This window comes from Procambarus clarkii, chromosome 79 (genome assembly GCF_040958095.1).
Source record: "Procambarus clarkii isolate CNS0578487 chromosome 79, FALCON_Pclarkii_2.0, whole genome shotgun sequence".
NCBI classification, from domain to species: Eukaryota; Metazoa; Arthropoda; class Malacostraca; order Decapoda; family Cambaridae; genus Procambarus; species Procambarus clarkii.
Window position 1 is genome coordinate 10,811,727 of NC_091228.1, and position 15,379 is coordinate 10,827,105.

Here is a 15,379-nt window from a genome sequence, read left to right on the forward strand (position 1 = left end):
TTAAACATGGGAGGTTTTCATAGAAAACATCAAAGCATACATTTTCATATTTTTATTTTTGGCATAGAACATTTTCAAAACATAGGTTAGGGGGGCACGGTTTTATAAAAACATCAAAGTATACATTTCACAAACTTTTATTTTTTTTTTATACAACAGAACATTTACAACATAGATATACAACAGAACATTTTCAACATAGGTTAAGGGAGACTGCATTTTTAGAACATCAGTGATGAGTCAGGGGCCCCGCAATTTTTCAAACATCAATGACAGGTTAGGGGAGGTAGCAATTGTCAAACATCAATCTCAGGTTAGGGGAGGTAGCAATTGTCAAACATCAATCTCAGGTTAGGGGAGGTAGCAATTGTCAAACCCAAAGATAGGTTAGGGGAGGTAGCAATTTTCAAACATCAGTGTCAGGTTAGGGGAGGTAGCAATTTTCAAACATCAATGTCAGGTTAGGGGAGGTTGCAATGTCCCATCAACAATTTCTTCAGTCACTAATTGTGAGGATACGTCTTGTTCACCAGTGCATCGCGTTTTCCCCACATATTGAATATGGGATGGAATTCACGTCTCACAGGACGTGCAGCAGCAGCAGCAGGTGCAGGTACATCCTCCTCCTCCTCCTCATTCTCTTCTTCATTAATTTCTGCTCGAGGTATATCGGGGTGTCCATACGCCAAAGACTGTGTAGGACTCAGTACATAACGTTTATCGTCAAAGGCGGACAATCCACGTTTTGTAGTGAGACAGGTACACATACGGCCTTTAACATTCCTAATAGATCTGGATTGGAACCTCTGCCCAATATTTAACTCTAAAGCACTTTGGAAAGCAGCATGAGTGAGTTTAGACTGATGATAAGTGGGAATACCTTTACAACGACAGATCTGAACCTGATCTTGAGTTAGAATCGAGTACATTTTAGGCTTCAATGCAATGAGTTCTTTGATAATTTTGGCTCCAACTTCCGATTTTAACAAACCTAGTTGACCTTTGCGAGAGTCATCGAAATAGGGATTTTCAGGAGGGAAATTGCTGAAATCCATATGCTGAGATAAAGGCAGTTTATTTAATTCCTCAAAAGCATTTGGACAGCTTAATTCAATCAAATACGAATCTGTATCCGTATACAGCAATCTAGCTTTGTCTCCATAATGAGCTTTGACGGTATTGTACCAAAAATCATATAGGATCCTCTTAGCTATTTGCAAGATCTGGAACCCCAAATAAGTTGGTGTATTGACTTTAAGTGATTGTTTCTTAACAGTGCAAATGACTCTGTCTTCACTTAACAAAATGCTCCGTTTGAAGAACGGATTGCGTGCATGCTTTTGGAATTTGTCTCGTGATGTAACTAAATAATGCTGATCGCCATATTTACTCACATTTGTCAAACTCTTGCCGTAAATTGCATTTGATACCAGCTTGAAAGCTTTACCCTTAATGGCGCAAGGTGTATTTGCACGTTCACGAGCATTTGTTTCGACAAATTCCTTAAGGTACTTGCTCTGTTGGAATTCATAAACTGCATTTACCTTAGCCACTTCCAATCCCAATTTCATCAGCATCTGAAGCAAATCTAAACTCACCAAGTAATCTTTTTGGGGGAGATGTGAAGCAATTAATTTATTGTTTTTCTTGGAGAGTTTACGATCTTTGGTATTTAAAATATGTTTGCTATAATCGGAGAGAAGATCAGTTGAAATATTAGCATGTGACAGGGTTAAAGGCAAGTCATCGGTGTATCGAGCCACCTCAGGTGCGACATGCTTGGTATCACACATGACCCAATACCCTTTATCCCCATCACATGTAATATTTTCCAATCCTTGTTGGAGCCAATCATTGCATTCGGCAGCAGATAATTTACGGATCCCGCCTTGAGGAAGCAGTTCTGTCATACAGTTGGCGTATAAGCCAATAAAATCCAAATACAGAATATATTTATCAGTACTAGAAGGATCAGCACCCGTATGCTCATTGTGTACACTTGTGTGTTGCCGCACAACAGAGGTAAATCCGCCTCTTAGATTTCTGCGCAATACATCGTACAAATGGGGATCGGAAATAGAGTCCAAGACAACTTGACTCTTAAACAAGAAAGCGTCCCATGCAAAACTAGATAACGAGACATAGTGTGTAATGTCTAACTTGTACAGCTCAAGCATGGTCTTGCGCCATACAGTAAACACATCACACAATAGTCTAGTATCTACTTTCAAATAGACCTTTAAGTAATCCCCAATGGTCTTGCATTCCGCTAATCTGAAGACTTCTTTAGCCTGTGTATAATCGCTCTCGCTTATGGCCTCGTGCTTTAAACTATTGAAAAAGGCTTCGGGAGGAGGAAGAGCCGGTTCATTTAATTTCTCCAGAGATGAAATATAATCATAACAGAAGACCTGTTTGCCTGTCTTTAATAAATGGTGGGCAGCTACAGGGACGTCATCTAGCATAACTGAGGTGTAAGTGGTGGGTTTACCTTCCTTGATATGTTCTTTAGCTAGTTTTTCCAGCCCACCATTTAGTAAAGCCAGACTATCCATAAACCGAAGTTTACCGATATCTACTTTCATGAACTTAAATCCATCTTTGGAGGCAATATCAATTTCGCGGTTAGGGAGGTTAGACAATTCATTTAAAATTACTCCGAGGTCATAAGCAGCATTGTGAGAGAATGTATATAAATATTTATATGAGTTTCTGCACAACATGTTGCACCTTTGGCAATAGGCTGCTAGATAATTATTAAATTCAATAGCATGATCATGATGACGGTGCTTGTCCATAGCCGATTTAAATGGACTATAACACATTTCACATGTGGTCTGACGTCTATAAGCTTGCCAATGTTCACGTGTCATAGATATTTTGTATTTAGGCATGGCAGATTTGATTCTCTTCCATGACTTCTCCAAAGTATCTATGAAATGATTCACAGGGTCATCCCCCATATAAGTTAATTTCTCTACCACCTCCAATTCCCTGTTGATGATGATAAAAGCATATGCCACGGCTTTGTAACGCTTCTCGATCATACCTTGGGGATTGGAGGGGTCCAACAAGCACTCGAAATCATAATATGCCGTGTGAGACGGCCCATAGGCACGACCGTAATTTTTGAACTTGATTTTATGACCTTCAGGGTAAAATTTCAATGTTTGTTTAACTTCACATGACTCTTCGTGATCCCGCATAGCATCAGGTGACAAATGAATTAAACACGAATGACAAAAAATATGATTCTTAGGAATATTATATGTATTGTCGCGCATGTTGCGAACATATTGATTGAAATCTTTAATGAGCACAAGATGCTGATCCTCCAGCATGAGCAAAGGTACTTTACGGGCAGAATGTTCCCTGCCTTTTCTAGCTAAGCTAATGTAGTATCTATTTTCTTCACGAGTGAGCACATAGATAAAAATACTTAATTTATTTATACTTTATTTTATTAATGTTATCATACGTTATAGGAATTTCAATATCCTCACTCCAACGGACGAATCTAAGACACCACCTGGCTGATTTGGAACGCCTGCCAATGTTGCGTAAGTCCATCCCCCGAGCAAGACATATGTATGCGGCTAAACATTGGATCAAACATATATTTTGCTCCCCTTTAGGATTGAAAACATAATGTCGACCACGTAATTTATCTGGATAAGGCACGTATTCTCCTAGACGGATGGGATGCTGAACAGCTATAGAATTGATATAAAAACCAGAAATGCTCTGTATACCTAGACTCGAACCTTCTGTCTCGGCAAAGAACTCTTCTAACTTATTATCCAATTCAGCAATCCATTGATCTACAACAACACTAGCCTCATGCCTAGATACAGTGCGCTGCTCGGCCCTTATAGGTAACTCTCCCTCAAAATCAGGTTCATTTTCTTGATTAAGCCGTTGTAAATTAAATGTAAAATCAGGGTATATCAAGAGGGCAGGAGGGAAATTGGGGTGAACGGCGTCAAACAAGGATTCTATTTGCTGAATAAAATAATCACGATATATAGTCAAATAATGGGCAGGATCTCCTTGGGCATGATCTGGGATGCTATAAGAATGGCGTATGTACCCCCCATTGAAATTATTGATCACTTCTAGAACTTCGGGTTGAGGAGGAAGCAAATCATCTACCTGCTGTTGCTGCTGTTCCTGAGGTGGTGGTGGAGTATTAGCGATAGGCTGGCTGGCTTCCACATCTGAATCAGCTTCCCAAACCAAATGCAGGGAGTCCTCATCCTCTAGATGGCTACCTAGAGTAAAAGAATTGAGATTTTTAATAAAAAATATAAATTTAATATAGGAATGTTTACAAATAAATAATGCAAGGTTATGGAAATAATCACTGAGGATGATACTTACGATCTAGACTTGGCCTGCTATTGTTACTATCTTCTAATGGCGGTGTACGAGCTTGACTAGTGCTAGGTTCTCCAGCCTCATTCCCTCCTCCACGAGGATATTCCTCATCCAACTGTTCAACAGATGATCCTGAAAAAAAAAATTATTTTTTTGTAGATGTTAGTTAGAATTCATAACATATATATTTTTAAATGACTGATTAATGATGGGAATAGTGCAATATTATCTCAGATAAATAAAATTAATAATGAATACTGATGATGGATATTAACTCACTTTCGCTCTGAGGTGATGAAGCTTCCGAGGTTTCAGAATCGTATCTGGTGTCAGACTCTGTATCGTCATCAACATCCAGGTTCATGCAAAATGGACAGGTTTCGGGGTCGCGACCTGTGGATCACAGTAATATTACTTATGCAAATAAAAACAATATTACTGAAGCTGGTAGGCAATATTTTTTTTTATAAAATATCACATGCTGCTGGTGTAATTCTATATAAAATTATTTGATCATAAACGAAGCAAGTGTTGCTGATATAAATATTACTCACGACTGGTGCAGAAGATTTTGGAGCACGAGGTGCAGACTGCATCATAATGTCCACGAGGGATATTAACGCACTGGGGACAGCATAACACACACTCACGACGCGAGTTGGCTGTATATGAAATACGACATTCTATGCACCTTACTTCGCACAAGTGCAATTTCCCCTGCTTTGGCTTATTACAGAAAGGACAAGTTTCCATGGTTGCGTATTGTTGTTGAATAATACAGAGGTCTGGTGAAATGTCCAGGAGCGATGTTGGCTGCTTGTGCTGGCTGGGAGAGCTAGAGATGTACTGACCTATTTGACTGGGGAATGGTGGCCAGGTCAGCTTACCAGCTGTGCTGCCAGTCGTACGATGCTTCTAAAATTTGCGGTACGACATTTGGGCATCTATTCTAGTTTTGAACTTATTACTGCATAATGAATGATTACAGTCGCAGATGACTAAAATGTATATTCTTAAACCTCTGATTAGGTTAGGTGGGGATGGTTAGTCTAGTCATTTTTTATTAATAACATCAAATACAAATGCCAGTAGGACGCCAAAGGTAGCATTGGTTGTCTGGTGACGTCATACATAGCTAACCAGTAAGGTACTGTAATACCTTCACACCTATATGCTAATGACCATCAATACATTATCCCTATACCTGAGCTCGCTTTACACGATGTCACTAAACAACAACAATAACTGTTCTGTAGAATGTATTTGTTTGTTATAAATAATATGTTAGGTTAGGTTAGGTTAGGAAGGTTTGATCGGGTTTATGAATAACAGAAAATATAAGTAATGAGCGAAAATACGAGCTATTGTAGCTGAATATCAACTCTGATGAAGCACAGAGTATAGGTGAGGTATTAAGCTAGATTAAGAGTTCACACTTATGTGTGAACCTCCTGGGATCCGCATTTAGCCCGTTGACGCCTCGTGCCGCATTAGGGATGATGACGTCACAAAAGGTGGTATCTGCAAAAGGCTTTATTTCAAAATATGAGAGGCTTGCTTTTTACTGAATGAGTTTTTTATTTGTTAAATGCTACAGTATGGTGTGGGAGGTATGTTTTGAGCGAATGTGAGACGCGCATAAGGAAAGGGTCACTACCGAACTCGCATTGAAATCACAAATGGCCAGGCCTCTATTTTTTAATATAAACGACTGATAGCAGTTTTATTTTTTTTGCCCTATGTATAATAAACAATCCTTTAAGAAAGATTGTCAAAGCTCAAATTACTTTCTCTAGAACGACGACGACGAAGAAGAAATAGGGGTGACATGATAGAGGTGTGACTGAATGGTCATAGTAAAGGGGAATATTATTAACCTATTATACGTATCAACATGAAACAGAATAGGAAATGAACTGGATAAGTTTTATATTTAGGAAAAAGACCTGGGTAAATACCGGTTCTGTAAACAGGGTTTGAACTCATTTCTTATGTTATTATTATGTAATCTTAGCTATAAAATGATCTTAGACAATGGGAAACCGTATGGTAATGCCTAATTGTGAAAAAACGAGCTTATAATGGTTAACGCCATTGCACATTAGACTTGACAGAAGGCAGCATTTGAATCCCCCTTTGCTATAAATATTGAAAATGGGAATAATTACACTATAACAGAAAACGGACTTATACAGGGAAGATGAAGACGGGGGTGACGTCATTGACCATTAGCAATGTCTGTGCATGGCCCACTGGGGTAACGAAAAACAGGTACGCCAAGTCGTGTCCCATCAAAACTGCAACGAAAAACAGGTACGCCAAGTCGTGTCCCATCAAAACTGCAACGAAAAACAGATACGCCAAGTCGTGTCCCATCAAAACTGCAACGAAAAACAGGTACGCCAAGTCGTGTCCCATCAAAACTGCAACGAAAAACAGGTACGCCAAGTCGTGTCCCATCAAAACTGCAACGAAAAACAGGTACGCCAAGTCGTGTCCCATCAAAACTGCAACGAAAAACAAGTACGCCAAGTCGTGTCCCATCAAAACTGCAACGAAAAACAGGTACGCCAAGTCGTGTCCCATCAAAACTGAGATGAAAAACAGGTACGCCAGAACGTGTCCCCTTAAAACTGTAACGAAAAACAGGTACGCCAGAACGTGTCCCTCGAAAAAAGCAAAACGGACACGATTTGGCGTACTTTCCACTATTCTTCAGCACGTACACCACCCAAAGAGGGGGCAGGAGAGGGGGCACAGGCAACCCATACCGGACCCAGAGAGGTGTACGTGAGCCCCTCACCACGGCAAGGAGGCACCACGAAGGGGGACCAGTCCGAAGTGGGCAGACCAATGAACCTTTTCAACCCACTCTACCACCACACTACTCCTACAGCTCCTATATTTCCGATCCTAATTATCCCTCTTCCCCCCCCCCCCCCACTTCCCTGCCCAACGTCCTTACCTTATCCTTTAGTCATCCATGCTCAAACTTCGGAACTGTTCCCTCATGAAGATTGTTACAAGTGGGTGGGAGAAATGGATAATAATAATAATGAGAAAACCAGCCATTCACTTAGGTGTTTCGAACCCACGACCAACAGACTATCAGGTGAAACCCCTACCACTGGACTACCCTGCCCAAATATATGTTCCTCAACCAGGAATTCTACTCAATCGACAGGAAGACACCTGGACGATGAAGTCACAATTACGTGGTTGAAGAAATGATGAGTTTGGTCATCAAGACACCTTTTCTCAACTCGTCCTCAGACCAAGTCCATTCCATCCATAAGTCGACCCCAAAGACTCTTACATAAATTTTAACATGTTCAATCAAAATAGGAATTTTATCAAATATAAATTAATATTATTATATAATAATAATTCACTGGACAGAAAGAAACCGGAACCATTCAATATATTATCATACTGGGCATATTTAGGCATTGGTTAGGTTAGGTGTTGGTGAAGCATTTATAGAACTGTGGTTCGAACAGAGGACGTGAGGGAAGCACTGGTTCCGGAAGTGTTCGGACGTCATCAGTTGTGGAAATCGCGTTTCATTCCTTAAAAGGGGGGTTTGGCTGCTGGATTAACGAGCTTCAATCTTTGTATGCGAGGACGGGCTGATACAAGATAACTCCCACCAAAAAAAGCCCCAGAAAGGTGGGGGAGCCAAAACATACAATCAGCAGAGTAAACAATGCATAGAAAACAAAACAACGAACCATCAAAATTAACTATCCACAGGGTCGTAAAGTTCTCTCGATAGTCCCACCTGCGCACACCAGGAGCATGAGCACCTTCCTCCTCAGCCAGTCCTCCAAACAAAGACACAAAGACTGTTTATGAATGAAAAACGATTTACACATGACTCACAACTCAACCCGTCCTCGACTCAAGGCCATTACATCCAGCGGTCGACCCCACAAACTCATTCATAAATTTTAACATGCTGTTCATTCAAAACGGTAATTTCCTCAAATATAAATTAATATTATAATATATTAGCAAATTGTGCATATAGAGGCATAGGTTAGGTGTTTAGGTTCTGTTGGCGATTATTTGTATTTGTAGTACGTGGGTGAAGCATTTATAGCGTTGTGGATCGAATAAAATTCGTCAACGAAGCACTTGTGCTGGAGGTCTTCGAACAAAATTAGTTGTGAGTCGTGTGTAAACCGTTTTTCATTCATAAACAAGGGGTTTGGCGGGTGCATGGAATCACTTTTTAGACTTTGTTTCAAGGACGTGCTGCACAACTGATGTCTTCCGAACACTTCCGGAACAAGTGCTTTGCTCAACCCATCCTCGACTCAAGTCCATTCCATCCAGCGGTCGACCCCACAGACACATTCATAAATTTTTACATGCTGTTTATTCAAAACGTTAATTTATATTAGAGAAAATTCCTATTATAATATATTAGCATATTGTGCATATATAAGCATGGGTTACATTAGGTGTTTAGGTTCTGTTGGCGATTATTTGTATTTTTATTACGTGGGTGAAGCATTTACAGTGTTGTGGTTCGAACAAAATTCGTCAGTGAAGCACTGGTTCCGGAAGTATAATGAACCATCGTTGTTTGGAGGACGGGCTGGCTTCGCTGACGAATTTTGTTCGAACCAGAACGCTGTACACAGCCGTCCTCCAAACAAAGACCCAAAAGTGATTCCATGCACCAGCCTAAACCTCTGTTTATGTATGAAAACGGTTTACACACGGCTCACACCTGATTTCGTTCGAACACTTCAGGAACAAGTGCTTCTCTGACCAATTTTGTTCGAACCACAACGGTGTAAATGCTTCACCCACGTACTACAAATACAAATAATCGCCAACAGAACTTAAACACCTAACCTAACATAACCTATCCCTATATATGCACAGTTTACTAAAATATTATAATATTAATTTATATCGGAGAAAATTCCCGTTTTGAACGAACAGCATGTTAAAATTTATGAACGCGTCTGGAGTTCGACCGCTGGATGTAATGGACTTGAGTCAAGGACGAGTTGCTGAAATTGCTTCTCCCACGAACTACAAATACAAATAATCGCTAACAGAACTTAAACATTTAACGTAACCTGTGCCTAAATATGTATAATATGGTAATATAAAATATTATTTTATATATGAGAAAATTCCTATTTGTGAATGAACTGTATGTTAAAATTGATGAATACGTCTTTGGGGTTGACTGCTAGATGGAAGTGACTTGAGTCGAGGACGGGTTGGGTTGGGCACAAACGTCTACGAAGTTGCGGGTACGCTCTTCCTCCCGCCCCAGCGCTCTTCTAGTCCCGCTTTTTCAGGCAAGTGTAGGTCATCTCGGACGCTGTTTTTGTCCTGCTGGACCATTTGCGTGTGTATTTATTCTGTATTTTAGTGTTTTCTTCATGATGCATGTTTATTTATGCCTCACTTCTTGCTCGTGTCTTTGATTAACTATTCATCTCGCTGTGCACACGCCTGGTTATCATTTCTGAGTGTTCGCTTATTGCCCAGCCAGGGATTGTCTTACCTGGTGAGTTCGGGTGGCCGTCTCTGAGGCCAGATTCTTGAGAAAGGTGCCTTGTCCTATGCTGTGCAAGGGTCTTTGACTCCACTCCGAGGCTTTGCGGTTTTCGAATATGGGCCACAAAGAGGGCTTGCGTGTTTGTTCTACGGTGTGCCGCTCACAGCCTTCACAGCCGCCTGTGCTCCTAGACTGTTTCCGGTATTTGTGATATTCAGTGAGCAGCCCCAAGCCCGTGTTTCCTCCTTGGGCATAACTTCGGATCCCCAGCAAGCTTCCACAGTCCTGCTTTGCTGGCCCTCCTATTCCGCACTCGCTGTGGCGTGAGCTTGTAAGATTCTCAGCGGTCTTGTATTCTGATGTGCCGTCTGTAACTGTCTCCGCTATTCCGGAAGTAAATCTGGGGGTTTTTCCCATGTTCCTTCTCTCCTAAAATCCTTCCCATCCATTACTGTCCTGCCCGGTGTTGTGTGTATTTGGTCGCTTTGGCGCCTTTCTTTGTCAAAGCTGCCCTTGTTGGCTCTGCTTTTTCTGGGACTGAGATCAGTCAGGCGGTGGCCCCTGGATTGTGTTCAGCCATCGAGGGAGCTCCAGGCCAGCCAATGTTGTGTGTTTTGATCTCAGGTTGATCAGTTCGGGCGCTTTACTGGCTCCTAGTTTTCTATGGCGTTGGAAGTTTGCTCCTGATTATGGAGGATGTTCAGCATCCTTCCATGTTCAGCAGCGGAGGTAATCAGGGTGATTTTTCCCTGCTGAGGTTCTGCTGCCTTCTTTTTCTCAGGGAGGGTGTAGTTTGAGGCTCGGTTTCTTTCCCTCTGGGAAGGCGCTATTCTGTTAAGAGTGACGCTGTTATGGCTTTGACTCTGCTGTCAAAAGTTCACTCTAAAAGCCTGGCCCCCTAATTCAGCCTCCTAGTGTATGTAAATGGTAATAAAATGAACTTTGCCAGCACTTAGAAGGTGAAAAAATGGAGCTGGGATAGGAACGGTGCCCAACCACTTTGACTATCTATTGTTTTTAGAGAAACAAAGATTATCAGACATTAAATATAGGAATAGCCTGTTGATCTAAGCATATTATTCCGGCTTTGAATGTAAATATTTCCGGTGTATAATTCCCAGGGAGCTGCAAGCTTGTTTCTATGAAACTTTCACATTGCATTGGCAAAACAAACAAATCTATAATAATAAAAATTCCTTAATAACTGCCAGTTGGTCTAGTGGTATGATTCTCGTTAAGGGTGCGAGAGGTTCCGGGTTCAACTCCCGGACAAGCCCTGAGTGTTTTTTCCCAGGATGAAGAAGTAAACAGCATAACTGTACACAAGGAAGAGTGGTTGATTGGTCATGATTCCTGGTGAGGGCGCGAGGGTTTCCTGGTTCGCATCCTATACAGGTCTTGGACGTTTTACAGAAAAATCTCGTATATGAGATGATTGGGGGGGGGCATAGCCAATGTTGAATCATTTTTGTGTGTTGTTAAGAACTATGATTTCTGCACTGAGTGCAGACGGAAGGAAAAAATGGTTCCCAAGCTCTTTGACCATCGGGGATTGAACGCTCTCTTGCATCAAATGTGCAGAATCCCACTACACTCAAACATACACTTCGGACACACTCAAATGTCAGTCTTACAGTCTCCGTGGTGTAGTGGTAAGACACTCGCCTGGCGTTCCGCGAGCGCTATGTCATGGGTTCGTATCCTGGCCGGGGAGGATTTACTGGGCGCAATTTCTTACTTCGATGAAAAAACGATTCTTCGCGGCGGGGATCGTATTCCAGGGACCTGCCCGAAACGATACGCGGACTAGTGGCTGTACAAGAATGTAACAACTCTTGTATATATCTCAAAAAAAAAAAAAAATGTTCAATCTGAGAGGGCGTCCATGACATAAAATCCAAACAATATGCTTCCTCCATAGCAGCCAATATCACCAATGAGACTATCTCACACTACGACATGCAATACAAGAGTGCACTGAAACTACACAGTATATACCTTCACCAATCGCCACCAATCACCCAACAACTTAACACTAACACTCTTACACCCCAGATAACAGTCCCACAGAACTCTCGACAAACTGCGGGCCTCCTCTTCACACTCGTGACTGGCACTGAATAACCAATAAAGTCACTGCTCCGACTCCTTTACATTTTCTTAACACGTCAAATCAAACCCATCCTTGAGACTGTCTCAACAGTCCAATAAGTCGAAGGTTTGGAAAGCAGGGGGGGCTAGGTTCACGAAGCAGTTAAGCAAGCAAGCACTTACGAACCTGTACATCTTTTTCTCAATCTTTGGAGGCTTTGTTTACAATTATTAAAAAGATAATGAGCTCCGAAGCACCAGGGGCTGTTTATAACAATAGCAACAGTTGATTGGGAAGTTTTCATGCTTGTAAACTGTTTAATATATGTAACAAAAGCCGTCAAAGATTGAGAAAAGATAAGTAAGTACTTATCGTTCATAAGTACTTGCGTAACTGCTTTGTGAATCTGGCCCCAGAAGTCTCCACAGTCATCTCTAATCATAAATTTATGAACAAAACACGACATGGAACTCGAGCGTCAATAAAATTTTTAGAACACATTGAGGGTGTAAAAAAAAAATACAAATTATAAGGTGTGGGGTGGGGGGTCCAAGAGCTAGATCTCGCCAGATGCCTCGGTAGACACTGACAGGTAAGCACTGATAGCTTTTCCAAGTACATAATTTTTGTCTTATTAATTAAGGCATTTTATCTTCCAATGTTTAAACATTAAAAACATTTAGCAATTCATAATGATTTGACTTCTTGCTGACAGGAAGTCAGAAATTTTTAATTGTTGAAAGAATCACTAAGTGATGGTTTACCAGCTGATTGACCGCATGTTGAAAATTATGCTTTTCTCAAGAAAAATATTGCTTGCTTTAAATACTCGTGTCCAGGGTTTTAATCCCCGACAGGCTCCGATAATTTTCAATGGGAATATTTCATTCTAAAAAGATTTAAATAACGTAACTAAACTCAAATATCCACGGCCTGTTGGTCTAGTGGTATGATTCCTGCTTTGGGTGCAGGAGGTCCCGGGTTCAACTCCCGGACAGGCCCTCAATATTTTCCTTCCCGAGCAAGTTAATTATACTGTAAAATTAATTGTTTACATTTTACCAACATTAAGAAATGCACTATTAAACATAGGAGACATCATAAGACTTAATTTTAAGAAGTAAATCAGTATGATAGTTACATGTTAAATGATATGCAACTAATTCTAGAATATAGTGAATGAAATTTGCACAGCCTCAACATTTACATAAACAGAATCAGGGTACTAGCGTTGGTACTGAGGGTACTGGTGGTGGTGGTACTGAGGGTACTGGTGGTGGTACTGAGGGTACTGGTGGTGGTACTGAGGGTACTGGTGGTGGTACTGAGGGTACTGGTGGTGGTACTGAGGGTACTGGTGTTGGTACTGAGGGTACTGGTGGTGGTACTGAGGGTACTGGTGTTGGTACTGAGGGTACTGGTGGTGGTACTGGTGGTGGTACCTAGGGTACTGGTGTTGGTACTGAGGGTACTGGTGGTGGTACTGAGGGTACTGGTGTTGGTACTGAGGGTACTGGTGGTGGTACTGAGGGTACTGGTGGTGGTACTGAGTGGTACTGGTGGTTGTTCTGAGGGTACTGGTGGTAGTGGTACTGAGAGTACTGGTGGTGGTACTGAAGGTATTGGTGGTGGTACTGAGGGTACTGGTGGTGGTACTGAGGGTACTGGTAGCGAAACTGAGGGTACTAGTGGTGGTGGTACTGAGGGTACTTGTGGTGGTACTGAGGGTACTGGTGGTGGTACTGAGGGTACTGGTGGTAGTGGTACTGAGGGTACTGGTGGTAGTGGTACTGAGGGTACTTGTGGTGGTACTGAGGGAACTGTCAGTGGAACTGAGGGTACTGGTGGTAGCGGTACTGAGGGTACTGGTGGTCGTACTGAGGGTACTGGTGGTGGTACTGAGGGTACTGGTGGTGGTACTGAGGGTACTGGTGGTTGTTCTGAGGGTACTGGTGGTAGTGGTACTGAGGGTACTGGTGGTGGTACTGAGGGTACTGGTGGTGGTACTGAGGGTACTGGTGGTGGTACTGAGGGTACTGGTGGTGGTACTGAGGGTACTGGTGGTGGTACTGAGGGTACTGGTGGTGGAACTGAGGGTACTGGTGGTGGTACTGAGGGTACTGGTGGTGGTACTGAGGGTACTGGTGGTGGTACTGAGGGTTCTGGTGGTGGTACTGAGGGTACTGGTGGTGGAACTGAGGGTACTGGTGGTGATACTGAGGGTACTGGTGGTGATACTGAGGGTACTGGTGGTGGTACTGAGGGTACTGGTGGTGGTACTGAGGGTACTGGTGGTGGTACTGAGGGTACTGGTGGTGGTACTGAGGGTACTGTTGGTTGTACCGAGGATACTGTTGATTGTTCTGAGCGTACTGGTGGTGGTACTGAGGGTACTGGTGATGGTACAGAGGATACCTGGTTGATGGGGTTCTGGGAGTTCTTCTACTCCCCAAGCCCGGCCCGAGGCCAGGCTAGACTTGTGAGAGTTTGGTCCACCAGGCTGTTGCTTGGAGCGGCCCGCAGGACCACATACCCTCCACAGCCCGGCTGATCCGGAACTTCTCTTAGAAAACAATCCAGTTTTCTCTTGAAGATGTCCACGGTTGTTCCGGCAATATTTCTTATAGTCGCTGGGAGGACGTTGAACAACCACAGACCTCTGATGTTTATACAGTGCTCTCTGATTGTGCCTATTTCACCTCTGCTCTTTACTGGTTCAATCTTGCATTTTCTTCCATATCGTTCACTCCAGTACGTTGTTATTTTACTGTTTAGATTTAGGACCTGGCTCTCCAGTATTTTGCATGTGTATATTATTTGGTATCTCTCTCGTCTTCTTTCTAGAGAGTACATTTGGAGAGCTTTGAGACGATCCCAATAATTCAGGTGTTTTATCTCGTCTATGCGTGCCGTATATGTTCTCTGTATTCCCTCTATTTCAGCAATCTCTCCTGCTCTGATGGGGGGAAGTGAGTACTGAACAGTACTCGAGACGGGACAACACAAGTGACTTGAAGAGTACAACCATTGTGATGGGATCCCTGGATTTGAAAGTTCTCGTAATCCATCCGATCATTTTTCTGGCTGACGCGATATTTGCTTGGTTATGCTCCCTAAACGTTAGATCGTCGGACATCATTATTCCCAAATCCTTGACATGCTGTTTTTCTACTATGGGAAGATTTGATTGTGTTTTGTACCCTGTATTATGTTTCAGATCCTTATTTTTTCCGTACCTGAGTACCTGAAATTTATCACTGTTAAACATGTTATTTTCTGCTGCCCAATCGAAAACTTTGTTGACATCTGCTTGTAGTTTTTCAATGTCTTCAGCAGAGGTAATTTTCATGCTGATTTTTGTGTCATCTGCAAAGGACGACACG

At 42.1% G+C, this 15,379-nt stretch overlaps 2 protein-coding genes and 1 non-coding gene across 3 annotated transcripts in view; 2 read left to right on the top strand and 1 right to left on the bottom strand.

The window, feature by feature from the left end:
• Positions 1-503: 503 nt before the first annotated feature.
• LOC138357658 (uncharacterized) lies at positions 504-3,341 on the bottom strand. The gene is made up of 2 exons (XM_069314663.1): positions 2,161-3,341; positions 504-2,043 (listed from the first exon to the last, which is right to left on the bottom strand). Exons 1-2 carry the CDS (start codon positions 3,339-3,341, stop codon positions 504-506), a joined length of 2,721 nt encoding a protein of 906 aa, XP_069170764.1.
• A 7,252-nt stretch (positions 3,342-10,593) lies between these two features.
• Positions 10,594-15,379, top strand: part of LOC123748322 (alpha-2-macroglobulin-like) — a 289,251-nt gene continuing 284,465 nt past the window's right edge. Inside the window, exon 1 of the mRNA XM_069314664.1 lies at positions 10,594-10,633. Within this exon, the coding sequence (XP_069170765.1) occupies positions 10,594-10,633 (40 nt within the window). The remainder of the gene's footprint in view (positions 10,634-15,379) is intronic.
• Positions 12,927-12,998, top strand: TRNAP-UGG (transfer RNA proline (anticodon UGG)). Its single transcript has one exon. It is a non-coding gene; the product is annotated as a tRNA-Pro (tRNA).